At 50.1% G+C, this 25,439-nt stretch overlaps 1 protein-coding gene across 3 annotated transcripts in view; it reads right to left on the reverse strand.

Annotated features, from left to right (window-relative positions):
- malt3 (MALT paracaspase 3) overlaps positions 1–25,439 on the reverse strand; it is a 178,608-nt gene that overhangs the window by 22,642 nt on the left and 130,527 nt on the right. For all 3 annotated transcript variants that reach the window (XM_072493082.1, XM_072493081.1, XM_072493083.1), the window contains 2 exons: positions 21,019–21,168; positions 17,486–17,640 (listed from right to left, as the gene is read on the reverse strand). In XM_072493082.1, coding sequence (XP_072349183.1) covers positions 17,486–17,640; positions 21,019–21,168 — 305 coding nt within the window. The remainder of the gene's footprint in view (positions 1–17,485; positions 17,641–21,018; positions 21,169–25,439) is intronic.

A 25,439-nucleotide genomic window follows, 5' to 3' on the forward strand; every position in this document is an offset into this window, starting at 1 on the left:
AATCACAGCCTAAACCCCACACACTGGGATAGGGGAAATCACATCCTATACCCCACACACTGGGATAGGGAAATCACATCCTATACCCCACACACTGGGATAGGGGGAAATCACATCCTATACCCCACACACTGGGATAGGGGAAATCACATCCTATACCCCACACACTGGGATAGGGGGAAATCACATCCTATACCACACACTGGGATAGGGGGAAATCACATCCTATACCCCACACACTGGGATAGAGAAATCACATCCTATATCCCACACACTGGGATAGGGGAAATCACATCCTATACCCCACACACTGGGATAGGGAAATCACATCCTATATCCCACACACTGGGATAGGGGGAAATCACATCCTATACCCCACACACTGGGATAGGGAAATCACATCCTATATCCCACACACTGGGATAGGGGAAATCACATCGTGTACCCCACACACTGGGATGGGGGGAAATCACATCCTATACCCCACACACTGGGATAGGGGAAATCACATCCTATAATCCACACACTGGGATAGGGGAAATCACATCCTATACCCCACACACTGGGATAGGGAAATCACATCCTATACCCCACACACTGGGATAGGGGGAAATCACATCCTATACCCCACACACTGGGATAGGGGAAATCACATCCTATACCCCACACACTGGGATAGGGGAAATCACATCCTATACCCCACACACTGGGATAGGGAAATCACATCCTATACCCCACACACTGGGATAGGGGGAAATCACATCCTATACCCCACACACTGGGATAGGGGAAATCACATCCTATACCCCACACACTGGGATAGGGGAAATCACATCCTATACCCCACACACTGGGATAGGGGAAATCACATCCTATACCCCACACACTGGGATAGGGGAAATCACATCCTATACCCCACACACTGGGATAGAGAAATCACATCCTATACCCCACACACTGGGATAGGGGAAATCACATCCTATACCCCACACACTGGGATAGAGAAATCACATCCTATACCCCACACACTGGGATAGGGGGAAATCACATCCTATACCCCATACACTGGGATAGGGAAATCACATCCTATACTCCACACACTGGGATAGGGGAAATCACATCCTATACCCCACACACTGTGATAGGGAAATCACATCCTATACCCCACACACTGTGATAGGGAAATCACATCCTATACCCCACACACTGTGATAGGGAAATCACATCCTATACCCCACACACTGGGATAGGGAAATCACATCCTATACCCCACACACTGGGATAGGGAAATCACATCCTATACCCCACACACTGGGATAGGGGGAAATCACATCCTATACCCCACACACTGGGATAGGGGAAATCACATCCTATACCCCACACGCTGGGTTAGGGGAAATCACATCCTATACCCCACACACTGGGATAGGGAGAAATCACATCCTATACCCCACACGCTGGGATAGGGGAAATCACATCCTATATCCCCCACACTGGGATAGGGGGAAATCACATCCTATACCCCACACACTGGGATGGGGGAATCACATCCTATATCCCACACACTGGGATAGGGGGAAATTACATCCTACACCCCACACACAGGGAGGGGGGAAATCACATCCTGTGCCCCACACACTGGGATAGGGGGTAATCACATCCTATACCCCACACACTGGGATAGGGAAATCACATCCTATACCACACACTGGGATAGGGGGAAATCACATCCTATACCCCACACACTGGGATAGGGGGAAATCACATCCTATACCCCACACACTGGGATAGGGGGAAATCACACCCTATACCCCACACGCTGGGATAGGGGGAAATCACATCCTATACCCCACACGCTGGGATAGGGGGAAATCACATCCTATACCACACACTGGGATAGGGGGAAATCACATCCTATATCCCACACACTGGGATGGGGGGGGGGGGAAATCACATCCTATATCCCACACACTGGGATAGGGGGAAATCACATCCTATATCCCACACACTGGGATAGGGGGAAATCACATCCTATATCCCACACACTGGGATAGGGGGAAATCACATCCTATATCCCACACACTGGGATAGGGAAATCACATCCTATACCACACACACTGGGATAGGGAAATCACATCCTATACCACACACTGGGATAGGGGGAAATCACATCCTATATCCCACACACTGGGATGGGGGGGGGGAAATCACATCCTATATCCCACACACTGGGATAGGGGGAAATCACATCCTATACCACACACTGGGATAGGGAGAAATCACATCCTATACCACACACTGGGACAGGGGGAAATCACATCCTATATCCCACACACTGGGATGGGGGGGGGGAAATCACATCCTATATCCCACACACTGGGATAGGGGGAAATCACATCCTATATCCCACACACTGGGATAGGGGGAAATCACATCCTGTATCCCACACACTGGGATAGGGAAATCACATCCTATATCCCACACACTGGGATAGGGGGAAATCACATCCTATATCCCACACACTGGGATGGGGGGGGGGAAATCACATCCTATATCCCACACACTGGGATAGGGGAAATCACATCCTATACCCCACACACTGGGATAGGGGGAAATCACATCCTATACCCCACACACTGTAATAGGGAAATCACATCCTATATCCCACACACTGGGATAGGGGGAAATCACATGCTATACCCCACACACTGGGATAGGGAAATCACATCCTATATCCCACACACTGGGATAGAGAAATCACATCCTATATCCCACACACTGGGATAGGGGAAATCACATCCTATACCCCACACACTGGGATAGGGGGAAATCACATCCTATACCCCACACACTGGGATAGAGAAATCACATCCTATATCCCACACACTGGGATAGGGGAAATCACATCCTATACCCCACACACTGGGATAGGGAAATCGCATCCTTTCTCCCACACACTGGGATAGGGGGAAATCACATCCTATACCCCACACACTGGGATAGGGAAATCACATCCTATATCCCACACACTGGGATAGGGGAAATCACATCCTGTACCCCACACACTGGGATGGGGGGAAATCACATCCTATACCCCACACACTGGGATAGGGGAAATCACATCCTATACCCCACACACTGGGATAGGGGAAATCACATCCTATACCCCACACACTGGGATAGGGGGAAATCACATGCTATACCCCACACACTGTAATAGGGAAATCACATCCTATATCCCACACACTGGGATAGGGGGAAATCACATGCTATACCCCACACACTGGGATAGGGAAATCACATCCTATATCCCACACACTGGGATAGAGAAATCACATCCTATATCCCACACACTGGGATAGGGGAAATCACATCCTATACCCCACACACTGCGATAGGGGGAAATCACATCCTATACCCCACACACTGGGATAGAGAAATCACATCCTATATCCCACACACTGGGATAGGGGAAATCACATCCTATACCCCACACACTGGGATAGGGAAATCACATCCTATATCCCACACACTGGGATAGGGGGAAATCACATCCTATATCCCACACACTGGGAGAGGGAAATCACATCCTATATCCCACACACTGGCATAGGGGAAATCACATCCTGTACCCCACACACTGGGATGGGGGGAAATCACATCCTATAGCCCACACACTGGGATAGGGAAATCACATCCTATACCCCACACACTGGGATAGGGGAAATCACATCCTATACCCCACACACTGGGATAGGGAAATCACATCCTATACCCCACACACTGGGATAGGGGGAAATCACATCCTATACCCCACACACTGGGATAGGGGAAATCACATCCTATACCCCACACACTGGGATAGGGGAAATCACATCCTATACCCCACACACTGGGATAGGGAAATCACATCCTATACCTCACACACTGGGATAGGGGGAAATCACATCCTATACCCCACACACTGGGATAGGGGAAATCACATCCTATACCCCACACACTGGGATAGGGGAAATCACATCCTATACCCCACACACTGGGATAGGGGAAATCACATCCTATACCCCACACACTGGGATAGGGAAATCACATCCTATACCCCACACACTGGGATAGAGAAATCACATCCTATACCCCACACAATGGGATAGGGGAAATCACATCCTATACCCCACACACTGGGATAGAGAAATCACATCCTATACCCCACACACTGGGATAGAGAAATCACATCCTGTACCCCACACACTGGGATAGGGGAAATCACATCCTATACCCCACACACTGGGATAGGGAAATCACATCCTATACCCCACACACTGGGATAGGGGAAATCACATCCTATACCCCACACACTGGGATAGGGGAAATCACATCCTATACCCCACACACTGGGATAGGGAAATCACATCCTATACCCCACACACTGGGATAGGGGGAAATCACATCCTATACCCCACACACTGGGATAGGGGAAATCACATCCTATACCCCACACACTGGGATAGGGGAAATCACATCCTATACCCCACACACTGGGATAGGGAAATCACATCCGATACCCCACACACTGGGATAGGGGGAAATCACATCCTATACCCCACACACTGGGATAGGGGAAATCACATCCTATACCCCACACACTGGGATAGGGGAAATCACATCCTATACCCCACACACTGGGATAGGGGAAATCACATCCTATACCCCACACACTGGGATAGGGAAATCACATCCTATACCCCACACACTGGGATAGAGAAATCACATCCTATACCCCACACAATGGGATAGGGGAAATCACATCCTATACCCCACACACTGGGATAGAGAAATCACATCCTATACCCCACACACTGGGATAGAGAAATCACATCCTATACCCCACACACTGGGATAGTGGAAATCACATCCTATACCCCACACACTGGGATAGGGAAATCACAGCCTAAACCCCACACACTGGGATAGGGGAAATCACATCCTATACCCCACACACTGGGATAGGGAAATCACATCCTATACCCCACACACCGGGATAGGGGAAAATCACATCCTATACCCCACACACTGGGATAGGGGAAATCACATCCTATACCCCACACACTGGGATAGGGGGAAATCACATCCTATACCCCACACACTGGGATAGAGAAATCACATCCTATATCCCACACACTGGGATAGGGGAAATCACATCCTATACCCCACACACTGGGATAGGGAAATCACATCCTATATCCCACACACTGGGATAGGGGGAAATCACATCCTATACCCCACACACTGGGATAGGGAAATCACATCCTATATCCCACACACTGGGATAGGGGAAATCACATGGTGTACCCCACACACTGGGATGGGGGGAAATCACATCCTATACCCCACACACTGGGATAGGGGAAATCACATCCTATACCCGACACACTGGGATAGGGGAAATCACATCCTATACCCCACACACTGGGATAGGGAAATCACATCCTATACCCCACACACTGGGATAGAGAAATCACATCCTATACCCCACACACTGGGATAGGGGAATTCACAGCCTAAACCCCAAACACTGGGATAGGGAAATCACATCCTATACCCCACACACTGGGATAGGGAAATCACATCCTATACCCCACACACTGGGATAGGGGGAAATCACATCCTATACCCCACACACTGGGATCGGGGAAATCACATCCTATACCCCACACACTGGGATAGGGGGAAATCACATCCTATATCCCACACACTGGGATAGGGGGAAATCACATCCTATACCCCACACACTGGGATAGGGGGAAATCACATCCTATACCCCACACACTGGGATAGAGAAATCACATCCTATACCCCACACACTGGGATAGGGGCAAATCACATCCTATACCCCACACACTGGGATAGGGGGAAATCACATCCTATACCCCACACACTGGGATAGAGAAATCACATCCTATACCCCACACACTGGGATAGGGGAAATCACATCCTATACCCCACACACTGGGATAGGGGAAATCACATCCTATACCCCACACACTGGGATAGGGGGAAATCACATCCTATACCCCACACACTGGGATAGAGAAATCACATCCTATATCCCACACACTGGGATAGGGGAAATCACATCCTATACCCCACACACTGGGATAGGGAAATCACATCCTATATCCCACACACTGGGATAGGGGGAAATCACATCCTATATCCCACACACTGGGAGAGGGAAATCACATCCTATATCCCACACACTGGGATAGGGGAAATCACATCCTGTACCCCACACACTGGGATGGGGGGAAATCACATCCTATAGCCCACACACTGGGATAGGGGAAATCACATCCTATACCCCACACACTGGGATAGGGGAAATCACATCCTATACCCCACACACTGGGATAGGGAAATCACATCCTATACCCCACACACTGGGATAGAGAAATCACATCCTATACCCCACACACTGGGATAGGGGAAATCACAGCCTAAACACCACACACTGGGATAGGGGAAATCACATCCTATACCCCACACACTGGGATAGGGAAATCACATCCTATACCCCACACACTGGGATAGGGGGAAATCACATCCTATACCCCACACACTGGGATAGGGAAATCACATCCTATACCCCACACACTGGGATAGGGGGAAATCACATCCTATACCCCACACACTGGGATAGGGAAATCACATCCTATACCCCACACACTGGGATAGGGGGAAATCACATCCTATGCCCCACACACTGGGATAGGGGAAATCACATCCTATACCCCACACACTGGGATAGGGGAAATCACATCCTATACCCCACACACTGGGATAGGGGAAATCACATCCTATACCCCACACACTGGGATAGGGGAAATCACATCCTATACCCCACACACTGGGATAGGGAAATCACATCCTATACCCCACACACTGGGATAGGGGGAAATCACATCCTATACCCCACACACTGGGATAGGGGAAATCACATCCTATACCCCACACACTGGGATAGGGGAAATCACATCCTATACCCCACACACTGGGATAGGGGAAATCACATCCTATACCCCACACACTGGGATAGGGGAAATCACATCCTATACCCCACACACTGGGATAGGGAAATCACATCCTATACCCCACACACTGGGATAGAGAAATCACATCCTATACCCCACACAATGGGATAGGGGAAATCACATCCTATACCCCACACACTGGGATAGAGAAATCACATCCTATACCCCACACACTGGGATAGAGAAATCACATCCTGTACCCCACACACTGGGATAGGGGAAATCACATCCTATACCCCACACACTGGGATAGGGGAATCACAGCCTAAACCCCACACACTGGGATAGGGAAATCACATCCTATACCCCACACACTGGGATAGGGGGAAATCACATCCTATACCCCACACACTGGGATAGGGGAAATCACATCCTATACCCCACACACTGGGATAGGGGGAAATCACATCCTATACCACACACTGGGATAGGGGGAAATCACATCCTATACCCCACACACTGGGATAGAGAAATCACATCCTATATCCCACACACTGGGATAGGGGAAATCACATCCTATACCCCACACACTGGGATAGGGAAATCACATCCTATATCCCACACACTGGGATAGGGGGAAATCACATCCTATACCCCACACACTGGGATAGGGAAATCACATCCTATATCCCACACACTGGGATAGGGGAAATCACATCGTGTACCCCACACACTGGGATGGGGGGAAATCACATCCTATACCCCACACACTGGGATAGGGGAAATCACATCCTATACCCGACACACTGGGATAGGGGAAATCACATCCTATACCCCACACACTGGGATAGGGAAATCACATCCTATACCCCACACACTGGGATAGGGGGAAATCACATCCTATACCCCACACACTGGGATAGAGAAATCACATCCTATACCCAACACACTGGGATAGGGGGAAATCACATCCTATACCCCAAACACTGGGATAGGGAAATCACATCCTATACCCCACACACTGGGATAGGGAAATCACATCCTATACGCCACACACTGGGATAGGGGGAAATCACATCCTATACCCCACACACTGGGATCGGGGAAATCACATCCTATACCCCACACACTGGGATAGGGGGAAATCACATCCTATATCCCACACACTGGGATAGGGGGAAATCACATCCTATACCCCACACACTGGGATAGGGGGAAATCACATCCTATACCCCACACACTGGGATAGAGAAATCACATCCTATACCCCACACACTGGGATAGGGGGAAATCACATCCTATACCCCACACACTGGGATAGGGGGAAATCACATCCTATACCCCACACACTGGGATAGAGAAATCACATCCTATACCCCACACACTGGGATAGGGGAAATCACATCCTATACCCCACACACTGGGATAGGGGGAAATCACATCCTATACCCCACACACTGGGATAGAGAAATCACATCCTATACCCCACACACTGGGATAGGGAAATCACATCCTATACCCCACACACTGGGATAGGGGGAAATCACATCCTATACCCCACACACTGGGATAGGGGGAAATCACATCCTATACCCCACACACTGGGATCGGGGAAATCACATCCTATACCCCACACACTGGGATAGGGGGAAATCACATCCTATATCCCACACACTGGGATAGGGGGAAATCACATCCTATACCCCACACACTGGGAGAGGGAGAAATCACATCCTGTACCCCACACACTGAGATAGATAAATCACATCCTATATCCCACACACTGGGATAGGGAAATCACATCCTATACCCCACACACTGGGATAGGGAAATCACATCCTATACCCCACACACTGGGATAGAGAAATCACATCCTATACCCCACACACTGGGATAGGGGAAATCACAGCCTAAACCCCACACACTGGGATAGGGGAAATCACATCCTATACCCCACACACTGGGATAGGGAAATCACATCCTATACCCCACACACTGGGATAGGGGGAAATCACATCCTATACCCTACACACTGGGATAGAGAAATCACATCCTATACCCCACACACTGGGATAGGGGGAAATCACATCCTATACCCCACACACTGGGATAGGGAAATCACATCCTATACCCCACACACTGGGATAGGGGGAAATCACATCCTATACCCCACACACTGGGACAGGGGAAATCACATCCTATACCCCACACACTGGGATAGGGGAAATCACATCCTATACCCCACACACTGGGATAGGGGAAATCACATCCTATACCCCACACACTGGGATAGGGGAAATCACATCCTATACCCCACACACTGGGATAGGGAAATCACATCCTATACCCCACACACTGGGATAGGGGGAAATCACATCCTATACCCCACACACTGGGATAGGGGAAATCACATCCTATACCCCACACACTGGGATAGGGGAAATCACATCCTATACCCCACACACTGGGATAGGGAAATCACATCCTATACCCCACACACTGGGATAGGGGGAAATCACATCCTATACCCCACACACTGGGATAGGGGAAATCACATCCTATACCCCACACACTGGGATAGGGGAAATCACATCCTATACCCCACACACTGGGATAGGGAAATCACATCCTATACCCCACACACTGGGATAGGGGGAAATCACATCCTATACCCCACACACTGGGATAGAGAAATCACATCCTATACCCCACACACTGGGATAGGGGGAAATCACATCCTATACCCCACACACTGGGATAGGGAAATCACATCCTATATCCCACACACTGGGATAGGGGAAATCACATCCTATACCCCACACACTGGGATAGAGAAATCACATCCTATACCCCACACACTGGGATAGGGGGAAATCACATCCTATACCCCACACACTGGGATAGGGGGAAATCACATCCTATACCACACACTGGGATAGGGGGAAATCACATCCTATACCCCACACACTGGGATAGAGAAATCACATCCTATATCCCACACACTGGGATAAGGGAAATCACATCCTATACCCCACACACTGGGATAGGGAAATCACATCCTATATCCCACACACTGGGATAGGGGGAAATCACATCCTATACCCCACACACTGGGATAGGGAAATCACATCCTATATCCCACACACTGGGATAGGGGAAATCACATCCTGTACCCCACACACTGGGATGGGGGGAAATCACATCCTATACCCCACACACTGGGATAGGGAAATCACATCCTATACCCCACACACTGGGATAGGGAAATCACATCCTATACCCCACACACAGGGATAGGGGGAAATCACATCCTATACCCCACACACTGGGATCGGGGAAATCACATCCTATACCCCACACACTGGGATAGGGGGAAATCACATCCTATATCCCACACACTGGGATAGGGGGAAATCACATCCCATACCCCACACACTGGGATAGGGGGAAATCACATCCTATACCCCACACACTGGGATAGAGAAATCACATCCTATACCCCACACACTGGGATAGGGGGAAATCACATCCTATACCCCACACACTGGGATAGGGGGAAATCACATCCTATACCCCACACACTGGGATAGGGGGAAATCACATCCTATACCCCACACACTGGGATAGAGAAATCACATCCTATACCCCACACACTGGGATAGGGGAAATCACATCCTATACCCCACACACTGGGATAGGGGGAAATCACATCCTATATCCCACACACTGGGATAGGGGGAAATCACATCCTATACCCCACACACTGGGAGAGGGAGAAATCACATCCTGTACCCCACACACTGGGATAGATAAATCACATCCTATATCCAAACACTGGGATAGGGAAATCACATCCTATACCCCACACACTGGGATAGGGGGAAATCACATCCTATACCCCCCACACTGGGATAGGGGAAATCACATCCTATACCCCACACACTGGGATAGGGGGAAATCACATCCTGTACCCCACACACTGGGATAGGGAAATCACATCCTATATCCCACACACTGGGATAGGGGGAAATCACATCCTCTACCCCACACGCTGGGATAGGTGGAAATCACATCCTATACCCCACACGCTGGGATAGGGGAAATCACATCCTATACCACACACACTGGGATAGGGAAATCACATCTTATATCCCACACACTGGGATAGGGAAATCACATCCTATATCCCCCACACTGGGATAGGGGGAAATCACATCCTATACCCCACACACAGGGAGGGGGGAAATCACATCCTATACCCCACACACTGGGATAGGGGGAAATCACATCCTGTACCCCACACACTGGGATAGGGAGAAATCGCATCCTATACCCCACACTGGGATAGGGGAAGTCACATCCTATATCCCACACACTGGGATAGGGGGAAATTACATTCTATACCCCACACACAGGTTGGGGGGAAATCACATCCTATACCCCACACACTGGGATAGGGGAAATCACATCCTATACCCCACACTGGGATAGGGGAAGTCACATCCTATATCCCACACATTGGGATAGGGGGAAATTACATTCTATACCCCACACACAGGTTGGGGGGAAATCACATCCTATACCCCACACACTGGGATAGGGGAAATCACATCCTATACCCCACACTGGGATAGGGAAATCGCATCCTATACCTCACACACTGGGATAGGGAAAATCACATCCTATACCCCACACACTGGGATAGGGGGAAATCACATCCTATACCCCACACACTGGGATAGGGGGAAATCACATCCTATACCCCACACACTGGGATAGCGGGAAATCACATCCTATACCCCACACACTGGGATAGGGGGAAATCACATACTATACCCCACACACTGGGATAGGGGAAAATCACATCCTATACCACACACTGGGATAGGGAAATCACATCCTATATCCCACACACTGGGATAGGGGGAAATCACATCCTATACCCCACACACTGGGATAGGGAAATCACATCCTGTACACCACACACTGGGATAGGGAAATCACATCCTATATCCCACACAGTGGGATAGGGGAAATCACATCCTATATCCCACACACTGGGATGGGGGGAAATCACATCCTATATCCCACACACTGGGATAGGGGGAAATCACATCCTGTACCCCACACACTGGGATAGGGAAATCACATCCTATATCCCACACACTGGGATAGGGGAAATCACATCCTATATCCCACACACTGGGATAATGGGGAATCACATCCTATACTCCACACACTGGGAATGGGGCAAATCACATCCTGTACACCACACACTGGGATAGGGGAAATCACATCCTATATCCCACACACTGGGATAGGGGAAATCACATCCTATACCCCACACACTGGGATAGGGGGAAATCACATCCTATATACCCCACACTGGGATAGGGGAAATCACATCCTATACCCCACACACTGGGATAGGGGGAAATCACATGCTATACCCCACACACTGGGATAGGAGAAATCACATCCTATACCCCACACACTGGGATAGGGGGCAATCACATCCTATACCACACACACTGGGATAGGGAAATCTGATTCTATACCCCACACACTGGGATAGGGGGAAATCACATCCTATACCCCACACGCTGGGATAGGGAAATCTGATCCTATGCCCCACACGCTGGGATAGGGAAATCTCATCCTATATCCCACACACTAGGATAGGGGGAAATCACATCCTATACCCCACACACTGGGATAGGGGGAAATCACATCCTATATCCCACACACTGGGATAGGGGGAAATCACATCCTATACCCCACACACTGGGATAGGGGGAAATCACATCCTATATCCCACACACTGGGATAGGGAAATCACATCCTATATCCCACACACTGGGATAGGGAAATCACATCCTATATCCCACACACTGGGATAGGGGGAAATCACATCCTATACCACACACACTGGGATAGGGAAATCTGATCCTATACCCCACACACTGGGATGGGGGAAATCACATCCTATACCCCACACACTGGGATAGGGGGAAATCACATCCTATATCCCACACACTGGGATAGGGGGAAATCACATCCTATACCACACACACTGGGATAGGGGGAAATCACATCCTATACCCCACACACTGGGATAGGGAAATCTCATCCTATACCCCACACACTGGGATAGGGGGAAATCACATCCTATATCCCACACACTGGGATAGGGGGAAATCACATTCTATATCCCACACACTGGGATAGGGGGAAATCACATCCTATATCCCACACGCTGGAATAGGGGAATCACATCCTATATCCGACACACTGGGAAAGGGAAATCACATCCTATACCCCACAAACTGGAATAGGGAAATCTCATCCTATGCCCCACACACTGGGGATTCACCTGAGGAAGGAGCAGCGCTCCGAAAGCTAGTGACATCAAAATAAATCTGTTGGACTTCAACCTGGTGTTGTAAGACTTCGTACTGTGCTCACCCCAGTCCAACGCCGGCATCTCCACATCAATGCTACCACACACTGGGATGGGGGAAATCACATCCTATATCCCACACACTGGGATAGGGGGAAATCACATCCTATATCCCACACACTGGGATGGGGGGGAAATCACATCCTATATCCCACACACTGGGATAGGGAAATCACATCCTATATCCCACACACTGGGATAGGGGGAAATCACATCCTATACCCCACACACTGGGATAGGGGGAAATCACATCCTATACCCCACACGCTGGGATAGGGGGAAATCACATCCTATACCCCACACACTGGGATAGGGGGAAATCACATCCTATACCATACACACTGGGATAGGGAAATCTGATCCTATGCCCCACACACTGGGATAGGGAAATCACATCCTATATCCCACACACTTTGATAGGGGGAAATCACATCCTATACCCCACACACTGGGATAGGGGGAAATCACATCCTATACCCCACACGCTGGGATAGGGGGAAATCACATCCTATACCCCACACACTGGGATAGGGGGAAATCACATCCTATACCCCACACACTGGGATAGGGAAATCACATCCTGTACCCCACACACTGGGATAAGGAAATCACATCCTATATCCCACACACTGAGATAGGGGGAAATCACATCCTATATCCCACACACTGGGATAGGGGAAATCAAATCCTATACCCCACACACTGGGATAGGGAGAAATCACATCCTATACCTCACACACTGGGATAGGGAGAAATCACATCCTATACCCCACACACTGGGATAGGGAAATCACATCCTATATCCCACACACTGGGATAGGGGGAATCAAATCCTATACCCCACACACTGGGATAGGGAGAAATCACATCCTATACCACACACTGGGATGGGGGAATCACATCCTATATCCCACACGCTGGGATAGGGGGAAATCACATCCTATACCCCAATCACCGGGATAGGGAAATCACATCCTATATCCCACACGCTGGGATAGGGGGAAATCACATCCTATAACCCACACGCCTGGTTAGGGGAAATCACATCCTATACCCCACACACTGGGATAGGGAGAAATCACATCCTATACCCCACACACTGGGATAGGGGGCAATCACATCCTGTACCCCACACACTGGGATAGGGGGAAATCACATCCTATACCCCACACAGTGGAATGGGGGGAAATCACATCCTATATCCCACACACTGAGATAGGGGAAATCACATCCTATACCCCACACACTGAGATAGGGGAAATCACATCCTATACCCCACACACTGGGATAGGGGAAATCACATCCTATACCCCACACACTGGGATAGGGAAATCACATCCTATATCCCACACACTGGAATGGGGGGAAATCACATCCTATGCCCCACACACTGGGATAGGGGGAAATCACATCCTATACCCCACACACTGGGATAGGGGAAATCACATCCTGTACACCACACACTGGGATAGGGGGAAATCACATCCTATACCCCACACACTGGGATAGGAGGAAAATCACATCCTGTACCCCACACACTGGGATGGGGGAAATCTCATCCTATACCCCACACGCTGGGATAGGGGGAAATCACATCCTATATCCCACACACTGGGATCGGGGGAAATCACATCCTATATCCCACACACTGGGATGGGGGAATCACATCCTATATCCCACTCACTGAGATAGGGGGAAATCACATCCTATACCCCACGTGCTGGGATAGGGGGAAATCACATCCTATGCCCCACACACTGGGATAGGGGGAAATCACATCCTATACCCCACACACTGGGATGGGGGGAAATCACATCCTATACCCCACACACTGGGATATGGGAAATCACATCCTATATCCCACACACTGGGATAGGGAAATCACATCCTATACCCCACACACTGGGATAGGGGGAAATCACATCCTATACCCCACACACTGGGATAGGGGGAAATCACATCCCACACACTGGGATAGGGGGAAAGCACACCTTATATCCCACACACTGGGATGGGGGGAAATCACATCCTATATCCCACACACTGGGATGGGGGGAAATCACATCCTATACCCCACACACTGGGATAGGGGGAAATCACATCCTATATCCCACACACTGGGATAGGGAAATCACATCCTATACCCCACACACTGGGATAGGGGGAAATCACATCCTATACCCCACACACTGGGATAGGGGAAATCACATCCTATACTCCACACACTGGGATAGGGGAAATCACATCCTATACCCCACACACTGGGATAGGGGGAAATCACATCCTCTCCCCCACACACTGCGATAGGGGAAATCACATCCTATACCCCACACACTGGGATAGGGGGAAATCACATCCTATACCCCACACACTGGGATAGGGGGAAATCACATCCTATATCCCACACACTGGGATAATGGGGAATCACATCCTATATCCCACACACTGGGATAATGGGGAATCACATCCTATATCCCACACACTGGGATAGGGGGAAATCACATCCTATATCCCACACACTGGGATAGGGAAATCACATCCTATACCCCACACACTGGGATAGGGGGAAATCACATCCTATACCCCACACTGGGATAGGGGGAAATCACATCCTATATGCCACACACTGGGATGGGGGGGGGGGGAAATCACATCCTATACCCCACACTGGGATAGGGGGCAATCACATCCTATATCCCACACACTGGGATGGGGGGGGGGGGGGAATCACATCCTATACCCCACACACTGGGAATTGGGGGGAAATCACATCCTATACCCCACACACTGGGATGGGGGGGGGGGAAATCACATCCTATACCCCACACACTGGGAATTGGGGGGAAATCACATCCTATATCCAACATACTGGGATGGGGGGAAAATCACATCCTGTACCCCACACACTGGGATAGGGGGAAATCACATCCTATACCCCACACACTGGGATAGGGGGAAATCACAGCCTATACCCCACACACTGGGATAGGGGGTAATCACATCCTATATCCCACACACTGGGTTGGGAAATCACATCCTATATCCCACACACTGGGATGGGGGGGGGGGGAAAATCACATCCTATATCCCACACACTGGGATGGGGGGGGGGGGGAAATCACATCCTATATCCAACATACTGGGATGGGGGGAAAATCACATCCTGTACCCCACACACAGGGATAGGGAAATCACATCCTATATCCCACACACTGGGTTGGGAAATCACATCCTATATCCCACACACTGGGTTGGGAAATCACATCCTATATCCCACACACTGGGATGGGGGGGGGGGGAAATCACATCCTATATCCAACATACTGGGATGGGGGGAAAATCACATCCTGTACCCCACACACTGGGATCGGGGGAAATCACATCCTACACCCCACACACTGGGATGGGGGGGGGGGGGGGGGAAATCACATCCTATATCCCACACACTGGGATAGGGGAAATCACATCCTACACCCCACACACTGGGATGGGGGGGGGGGGAAATCACATCCTATGTCCCACACACTGGGATAGGGGAATCACATCCAATACCCCACACTCTGCAGGGGTTTGATGAAAATGGCTCCCCCACACATTGGGAATATCTGGTCTGCTGGCAATGGGCAGTGCCATCATGTGCCATTGAAAGATAGTGACCGTCGGGTGACTGATGCCCCTCGGGTGCCCACTGCCCTTTGGGTGACCGCTGCCCATCAGGTGGCCATTGTCGCTCACAACAACCAGAATGATTCCACCCACCAGCTACTCAGAGTCTGCTACGCGTAAGAGGATTAGCGAGCTCAGTCTCAATCATCATACTGGCTCCGAAAGCATTTGTCCCAAAACAGAATTAACTGCTAATTCACTCTGACATCACTGAGCTGCAATGTGTCTGTCCTTAAGAGTTCCTCAGCATCTGTGGAAGAGACTGACAGCAGTGAGTCAATGGACCGCATCTCCAATCTCGGACCGCCCCATTCGCGTTGCAGTCACTCACCTCGGGTTTCAGAAGGGAAACTTTGCACTCGCTGACCTGCGGAGGTCGCGTCTTGATCTTGGCGTAAACGATCATCACATTGGAGAATTTGGCGCTGCAGCTTAATTCCACTCCCACACCACAGGGAAAACGGATGGTTGTCCTCTCGGGCAGCTCTGTGAACGCACCAAGAAAGGCATTCAGCAACTCGTCACCTGTTATATAATCAGAATTTCATAACCCCAAAGTTGCTCACTGGGGTTTAGTGGAGGAAGGGACAAAGGATAGAATCATAGAATCCAGACAGTGCAGAAGGAGGCCATTCTGCCCATCGTGTCAGCACCGACTCTCGGAAAGACCACCCTATCAAGGCCCAAGCCCCCACCCTGTCCCCCTAACCCCACCTACCCTTTTTATGTACACCAAGGGGCAATTTAGCACGGCCAATCCACCTAACCTGCACATCTTTGGACTGTGGGAGGAAACCGGAGCCCATGGGTGGAAACCCACGCAGACACGGGGAGAACATGCAAACTCCTCACAGACAGTGGCCCAAGGCCGGAATCGAACCCAGGTCCTTGGCTCTGTGAGGCAGCGGCGGTAACCACCGTGCCACTGTGGAATTTTATGAAACCAGATGCTGGAAAAACCCAGCAAGTCTGGCAGCATCTGTAGGGAGAGAGAAAACTGAGAGAACTTTTTGAGTTCTTCGGACTCTTCATCAGAACTTAACTTGCTTTTTATGAACTCGCCTTGATGGGTGGACCCCCCCCCCCGGGAAGCTGAAGACTTGGCCACCGATGGCTGGACAATAGAAATCTAGGGTGCACAAGAGGCCCGAATTGGAGAGATCTCAGAGAGATGTGGGGCTGGAGGAGGTGGCAGAGGCAGCGAGGGACTCCGGGCGAGGTACTGAACTAGCCAAGGATGGAATGAAGAGAGAAAGTGCCGGGAAAACCCAGCAGTTCTGGCAGCTTCTCTGGAGAGTAATGGTGCAGGGGTACCGGGAAACAGGCAAGGGTGGGGGGGGGGGGGGGGGTGGCAATACGTCACAGTGCTCGTTTGGAGAGTCGATGCAGGCATGATCGCCAAGTGGCCTCCTCCTGCACCAGAACAATTCTGAGAGAGCGACAGAGTTAACATTTTGAGATCTCCTTCGGCTCCATAACCCTCGCAACAAGCCAGGGAGTGAGACAGTTCCCGCACACAGTCTTACAGGAAGCTCACCACCTTCATAACAAAGGAGCCTGACATGTCAGGAGGCAGCAGTGACCTCGAGGTCAATGAGGTCACAGCAACGCTCTCGGCAAAGTTGATCATAATATCAAGAGCCAGCGATGCCAGCTTGCCAATGCCACACTAGCATGTGTTGGAGGAACTCAGGAGATTGGCATCTATCCCTGACCACTCCTAAAACACACATCACCAGATTAAACATCAAGGTACCTGAAGTTTTAGTCTTTAAACTGATCCATGGCTTCAGATGGGGTGGCACGGCATCACACTGTGAGGTTAGCACTGCTGCCTCAAAGCGCCAGGGACCCAGGTTCAATTCCAACCTTGGGTGACTGTCTATGCAGAGACTGCACGTTCTCCCCGTGTCTGCGTGGGCTTCCTCCGGGTGCCCTGGTTTCCTCCCACAGTCCAAAGATGTGCAGGTTAGGTGGGGTTACGGGGGTCGGGCAGGGGGGTGGACCTACGTAGGATGCCATATCAGAGGGCCGGCGCAGACTCGATGGGCCGAATGGCCTCCTTCTGCACTGCAGGGATTCTATGGATTCTATAAACGCAAGTCTTTTTTGTTAGTCACAGTCCAGCAGGGGGCAGCACAACGCTAGACAACTGGATAATCTTTATTGCAAATGCAAAATACTGCCGACGCTTGCAATCAGAAATAAAAAATAATGCTGGAAAATCTGTGGAGGTGGAAACAAGGTTTAATGTTTCAGGTCGAAAGGTTTATCCTTCTTCAGTTCTGATGAAAAATCACTGGACCCGAAAAGCTATTTCTCTCTCTACACATGCTGCCAGACTTTTGTTGAGTTTTACCTTCAATTTTTTGTTTTCTTATACAAGTCAACAGACTCAATTGTTTATGTCATGGAGTTAGCCTGTCCTTTCACAAAATATACTTGGAGAAGTGTCTCAGAAAGAGCAAATAGCAGTATTGTCACCAATCAGACGAGGCGCTGGGGGACTATTGGGAGTAGTGGGTGGAGCGGGGGGCGGTGTCAGTGATTGGGGGGGGGGGGGGAAATGTATTAAAGCAGTGATGTGTTAACAATGGAGATCAGGTTAAAGATCCCAGCAGCGGGGCACAGCCTGAGGCTCCCCAGTAATGCACAGGTCAGGTAAATAAAAAGCAAAGTGGTAAAGTCACCACAGTCGCAGACGACCACAGGCTGCTTTCCTCTTTGAGGGGGAGAGCTGGCTGGTGGGGATTTAACCCGAGGGTCACCCACACCTCAGCCGGTACGGGAATTCAACCTGCGCTGTTGGCCTTGCATCATGAACCAGTCAACTGAGCTAAACCGGCCCCCACAGGTACTTGGCTCCTACAGCAGCAGTTCCCAACCAGTGTGCTGCACTGGTGTCCACAAAGACCGCACCCCCCCCCCCCCCCCCCCCCACCCCTCCATGTGTGCTGCGTAAAATGCTTTAGAATTTCTGCAATTAAACTAATACCAACCGTCGCCTTTTTTAATAATAATAATCTTTATTGTCGCAAGTCGGCTTACGTTAACACCGCAATGAAGTTACTGTGAAAAGCCCCTAGTCGCCACATTCCGGCGTCTGTTTGGGTACACAGAGGGAGAATTCAGAATGTCCAATTCACCTCACAGCACGTCTTTCGGGACTTGTGGGAGGAAACTGGAGCACCCGGAGGAAACCCACGCAGACACGGGGAGAACGTGCAGACTCCGCACAGACAGTGACACAAGCCGGGAATCGAACCTGGGACCCTGGCGCTGTGAAGCAACAGTGCTAACCACTATGCTACCGTAACCGTCCTTTCAGCCCTGTGGTTGGCATTCCCAAGACCCGACGAATCTTGGTTCTTCCCGCTGGCTGAGAAAGATCCGCAACTCGAGTGGTTCAGATTTTTTATGTTGGTCAGGCCAATGGGGGAGCAAAGGTCCCATGCGCCCAATCACAGAGCGAAACCTCAAAAAGGGTGCACAAACCTGGGAGAAGAGAGAGGGACAGGGAGAGGTACAGGAGAGAGGACAGGGAGAAGTTTAAAAACAATGTTCCCAGTCAGGAAAGAAGACAAAGAAAACAGAAGGTGGGCCTCAAATAGTTTTTTCCAGTCTAGAGGTGTACTGTGACATGTGAAAGGTCGCGAACCACCCTCCGGAGTGTGATCTTGGCCACTGAATGTATTTTCTGGAGCTGCTCAAGGGAAGAACATTAAACCGCAACAAAGTGGTGATGTATGATGTAAAATGCAATAAAAATAATACAGGGTGTTCTCCCCTGCCTCCCCCACACTACCTGATAGATTATTGTGGGAGGGAAATAAAGACTGCTCCCTAGTTGGCAAAGTATCTTACCATTGGCTCGTTTCCAGCGTTCGTTCCTCACTCTGAGCTGCACCGTATGTCCCTTGGTGCAGATCTCATCCGTCAGTGCACGGCACTCCTTCAAGGTGTGCCTGATCTCCATGACCTGTTTGCCAGTAATCAGCTGGTCCTTCCCCATGTCTGTGGGAGAAAATAAGTTTCACCAATTCAAAGTGAATAAGGCGCTAAGACAACGTGTTGGCATACAATAGCCTTGTTGCGTCACTCCCCAATGGCTTTTCATTGCTCTGTGCTGCAAGTGTTTGAGAATTATCTGCTAGAAATTCGCTGGGTGAATGACATATACATGTATTTAAATTTAGAGTAGCCAATTCTTCTTCTTGTCCCAATTAAGGGGCAATTTCGCGTGGCCAATCCACCAACCTTTCACATCTTTGGGTTGTGGGGGTGAGACCCACGCAGACACGGGTAGAATTTGCAAACTGTCCGTGACCCAGGATCAAGCCTGGGACCTCGGCGCCGTGAGGCAGCAGTGCTAACCCACTGTGCCACCATGCCCCCCCGGCCCCCGGGCCGGGTGAATAATATTGATCATCTAATCATTCTATTGTTCCCGAACCCAGCATTCCTTTATTTCTAGAAATACAGGAACTCTCACCCACCTATAGATGCTCCGCAAGGCTGTGAGAGGAACAAAACTCAATTTAAACTTTACATTCAGAATTTGCAAGCTTTTTGTATCCAGGGGCTACTCAATTACACAGCATTGTCCCAGAAAGCCATTATCATAGAATTTACAGCGCAGAAGGAGGCCATTCAGCCCATCAAGTCTGCACCAGCCCTTGGAAAGAGCACCCAATCCAAGCCCACATCTCCGCTTTATCCCTGTAACCCAGTGACCCCACCTCATCATTTTTGGACACTAAGGGCAATTTAGCATGGCCAATCCGTCTAACCTGCACACCTTTGGACTGTGGGAGGAAACCGGAGCACCCGGAGGAAACCCACGCAGACACGGGGAGAACGTGCAGACTCCGCACAGACAGTGACCCAGCGGGGAATCGAACCTTGGACCCTGGCGCTGTGAAGCAACAGTGCTAACCACTGTGCTGCCGTGCCACCCAAATTAACCCCTCTACAGATCTCACAGAGACTCGAATTGTTAACTCCGTATCTCTCTCGCCACAGATGCTGCCTGACCCGCTGAGTCTACCCAGCATGCTCTGTTTTTAGTTCAGATTTCCAGCATTCGCAGTATTTTGCTTTTGATTAACTCTCCCTAATCGAGATGTGGAGATGCCGGCGTTGGACTGGGGTGAGCACAGTACGAAGTCTTATAACACCAGGTTAAAGTCCAACAGGTTTGTTTCGATGTCACTAGCTTTCGGAGCGCTGCTCCTTCCTCAGGTGAATGAAGAGGTCTGTTCCAGAAACACATATATAGACAAATTCAAAGATGCCAGACAATGCTAGGAATGCGAGCATTAGCAGGTTATTAAATCTTTACAGATCCAGAGATGGGGTAACCCCAGCTTAAAGAGGTGTGAATTGTGTCAAGCCAGGACTGTTGGTAGGATTTCGCAAGCCAGATGGTGGGGGATGAATGTAATGCGACATGAATCCCAGGTCCCGGTTGAGGCCGCACTCATGTGTGCGGAACTTGGCTATAAGTTTCTGCTCGGCGATTCTGCGTTGTCGTGCGTCCTGAAGGCCGCCTTGGAGAATGCTTACCCGGAGATCAGAGGCTGTATGCCCTTGACTGCTGAAGTGTTCCCCGACTGGAAGGGAACATTCCTGCCTGGTGATTGTTGCGCGATGTCCGTTCATTCGTTGTCGCAGCGTCTGCATGGTCTCGCCAATGTACCACGCTTTGGGACATCCTTTCCTGCAGCGTATGAGATAGACAACATTGGCCGAGTCGCACGAGTATGTACCGCGTACCTGGTGGGTGGTGTTCTCACGTGTAATGGTGGTATCCATGTCGATGATCTGGCACGTCTTGCAGAGATTGCCATGGCAGGGTTGTGTGGTGTCGTGGTCACTGTTCTGGAGGCTGGGTAGTTTGCTGCAAACAATGGTTTGTTTGAGGTTGCGCGGTTGTTTGAAGGCAAGTAGTGGGGGTGTGGGGATGACCTTGGCAAGATGTTCATCTTCATCAATGACCATCTTCTTCACAGCCTTCAACACGTCATTGATTGTAAAGATTTAATCACCTGCTAATGGTCGCATTCCAAGCATAGTCTGGCATCTTTGAATCTGTCTATATATATGTTTCTAGAACATACCTCTTCATTCACCCGAGGAAGGAGCAGCGCTCCGAAAGCTAGTGACATCGAAACAAACCTGTTGGACTTTAACCTGGTGTTGTAAGACTTCGTACTGTGCTCCCTAATCGAGGTGGCGGTGACCCTCCGCTGTGGTCATCACCACGGAGATGATTCCCTCAACTTGCTGTTTGGGAGTCGGCACTTGAGCGCAGCGACAACGAAGAAAAGGAAATATTTTCCCACCGATGGCATGCGGTTTGAAGGGGAATGGCAGGAGATGGCGTTCCCCTGCGTTTGCAGCCCTCCACAGGACACAGGTCTGTGAAGCACCATCAAAGAATCTTGGGTGAGCTGTTTCAGCGAATCCTTCAGATGGTCCACACTGCAACCATGGTGGAGGAGTCAGATCTTTTCACGCTAATACATTTGGAGTATTGTGTGCAGTTCTGGTCACCTCACTATAGGAAGGATGTGGAAGCATTGGAAAGGGTGCAAAGGAGATTTACCAGGATGCTGCCTGGTTTGCAGGATCGGTCTTATGAGGAAAGGTTGAGGGAGCTAGGGCTTTTCTCTTTGGAGCGGAGGAGGATGAGAGGCGACTTAATAGAGGTTTATTAGATAATAAGGGGGATAGATAGAGTGGACGTTCAGAGACTATTTCCTCGGGTGGATGTAGCTGTTACAAGGAGGCATAACTATAAGGTTCAGGGTGGGAGATACAGGAGGGATGTCCGAGGTAGGTTCTTTACTCAGAGAGTGGTTAGGGTGTGGAATGGACTGCCTGCTGTGATAGTGGAGTCGGACACTTTAGGAACTTTCAAGCGGTTATTGGATAGGCCCATGGAGCACACCAGAATGACAGGGAGTGGGATAGCTTGAACTTGGTTTCGGACAATGCTCGGCACAACATCGAGGGCCGAAGGGCCTGTTCTGTGCTGTACTTTCTATGTTCGATGTTCTAATAGGTGAAGAGTCGATTAGGCAGAATACGTCGTCTTGGATGGTGTCGAGCTTCTCGAGTGTTGTCCATCCGGGGAAATTGAGTGTCTTCCGTTGCACTCCTGCCTCGAGAAGTCAAAGACTCCGGAGAGTCAGAAAGTGAGTCTATTGTCACCCAATAACCCAGCCTCGGATCGGTTCTGAAGGCCACGACATTTAAGTGGCTGGTTCAATCGAGGTTCTAGTCAATGGTGGCGATCCTCCCCCCCCCCCCACCCCGGCACAGATGAGGAATGTGAATCGCCATCGACTTCTGCGGAACTGGAAAATGCGGCAGGCCGCCGAGGGGGAGCTGCCTCCGCCGTGGAAAACCCCACCCTCCAGATGCTGGGGAACTTGGCCCCAATGTTAGAAATCGCTCCTGGCACACATGATGGATGTTCATTAGAGGAGATCGGTAACACATTTCACAGAGAAACATTTTAAAATAGCTTTTTCATAACTATCCTGTAGGTGGAGGTCACGTGAGCGGAGCGTGTAATTGTGTACGAGTGGATCGGAAAGTTAAAATGTGTTGAACCAATCAGGGCAGGGGAGTTCTCCTGATGCCTTCGCCAACATTCCTCCCTCAACCCAACTGCACCAAAACAAATTAACTGGCTAATTATTTCAGTAATTACGGACTAATTAACTGCCTCATTTGCCTACAAAACAACTGCAATTACTATTCAAAGGTGATGAGCTTCGAGATGGAATTAGAATCCACGGAATCCCTCCAGAGCAGAAGGGGGGCCATTCGGCCCATCGAATCTGCACCAGCCCTTCGAAAGAGCACCCTACCTAGGCTCACTCCTCCGCCCTATCCCTGTAACCCCGCCTAACCTGCACACCTTTGGACGGTGGGAAGAAACCGGAGGAATCCCACACAATCAGGGGGGAACGTGCAAACTGCAGGGGAGCGATTCTCCGACCCCCCACCGGGGTCAATCTATTCCGAATGTGACCAGTTCACTTCCAGAGGTTTCAGCACACACAGGACCTGGGCTGCCCCGCCAGTGCTGTATTGAAGGAGCGTTCAGCTGGTCAGACGCACCATCCTTGGGATTAGACATTAAACAAAGGGAGGACTTTTGTGCAGAGGAGTGGTGCAGTTCCAACCAGTGTCCGGGCAAATAGTTTCCCCTCAGGCGCATCACACACACCCGAAAACCATTTAAGAACCAATTGGGGGTCTTTGTGGGGGGG

This window comes from Scyliorhinus torazame, chromosome 30 (genome assembly GCF_047496885.1).
Source record: "Scyliorhinus torazame isolate Kashiwa2021f chromosome 30, sScyTor2.1, whole genome shotgun sequence".
NCBI classification, from domain to species: domain Eukaryota; kingdom Metazoa; phylum Chordata; class Chondrichthyes; order Carcharhiniformes; family Scyliorhinidae; genus Scyliorhinus; species Scyliorhinus torazame.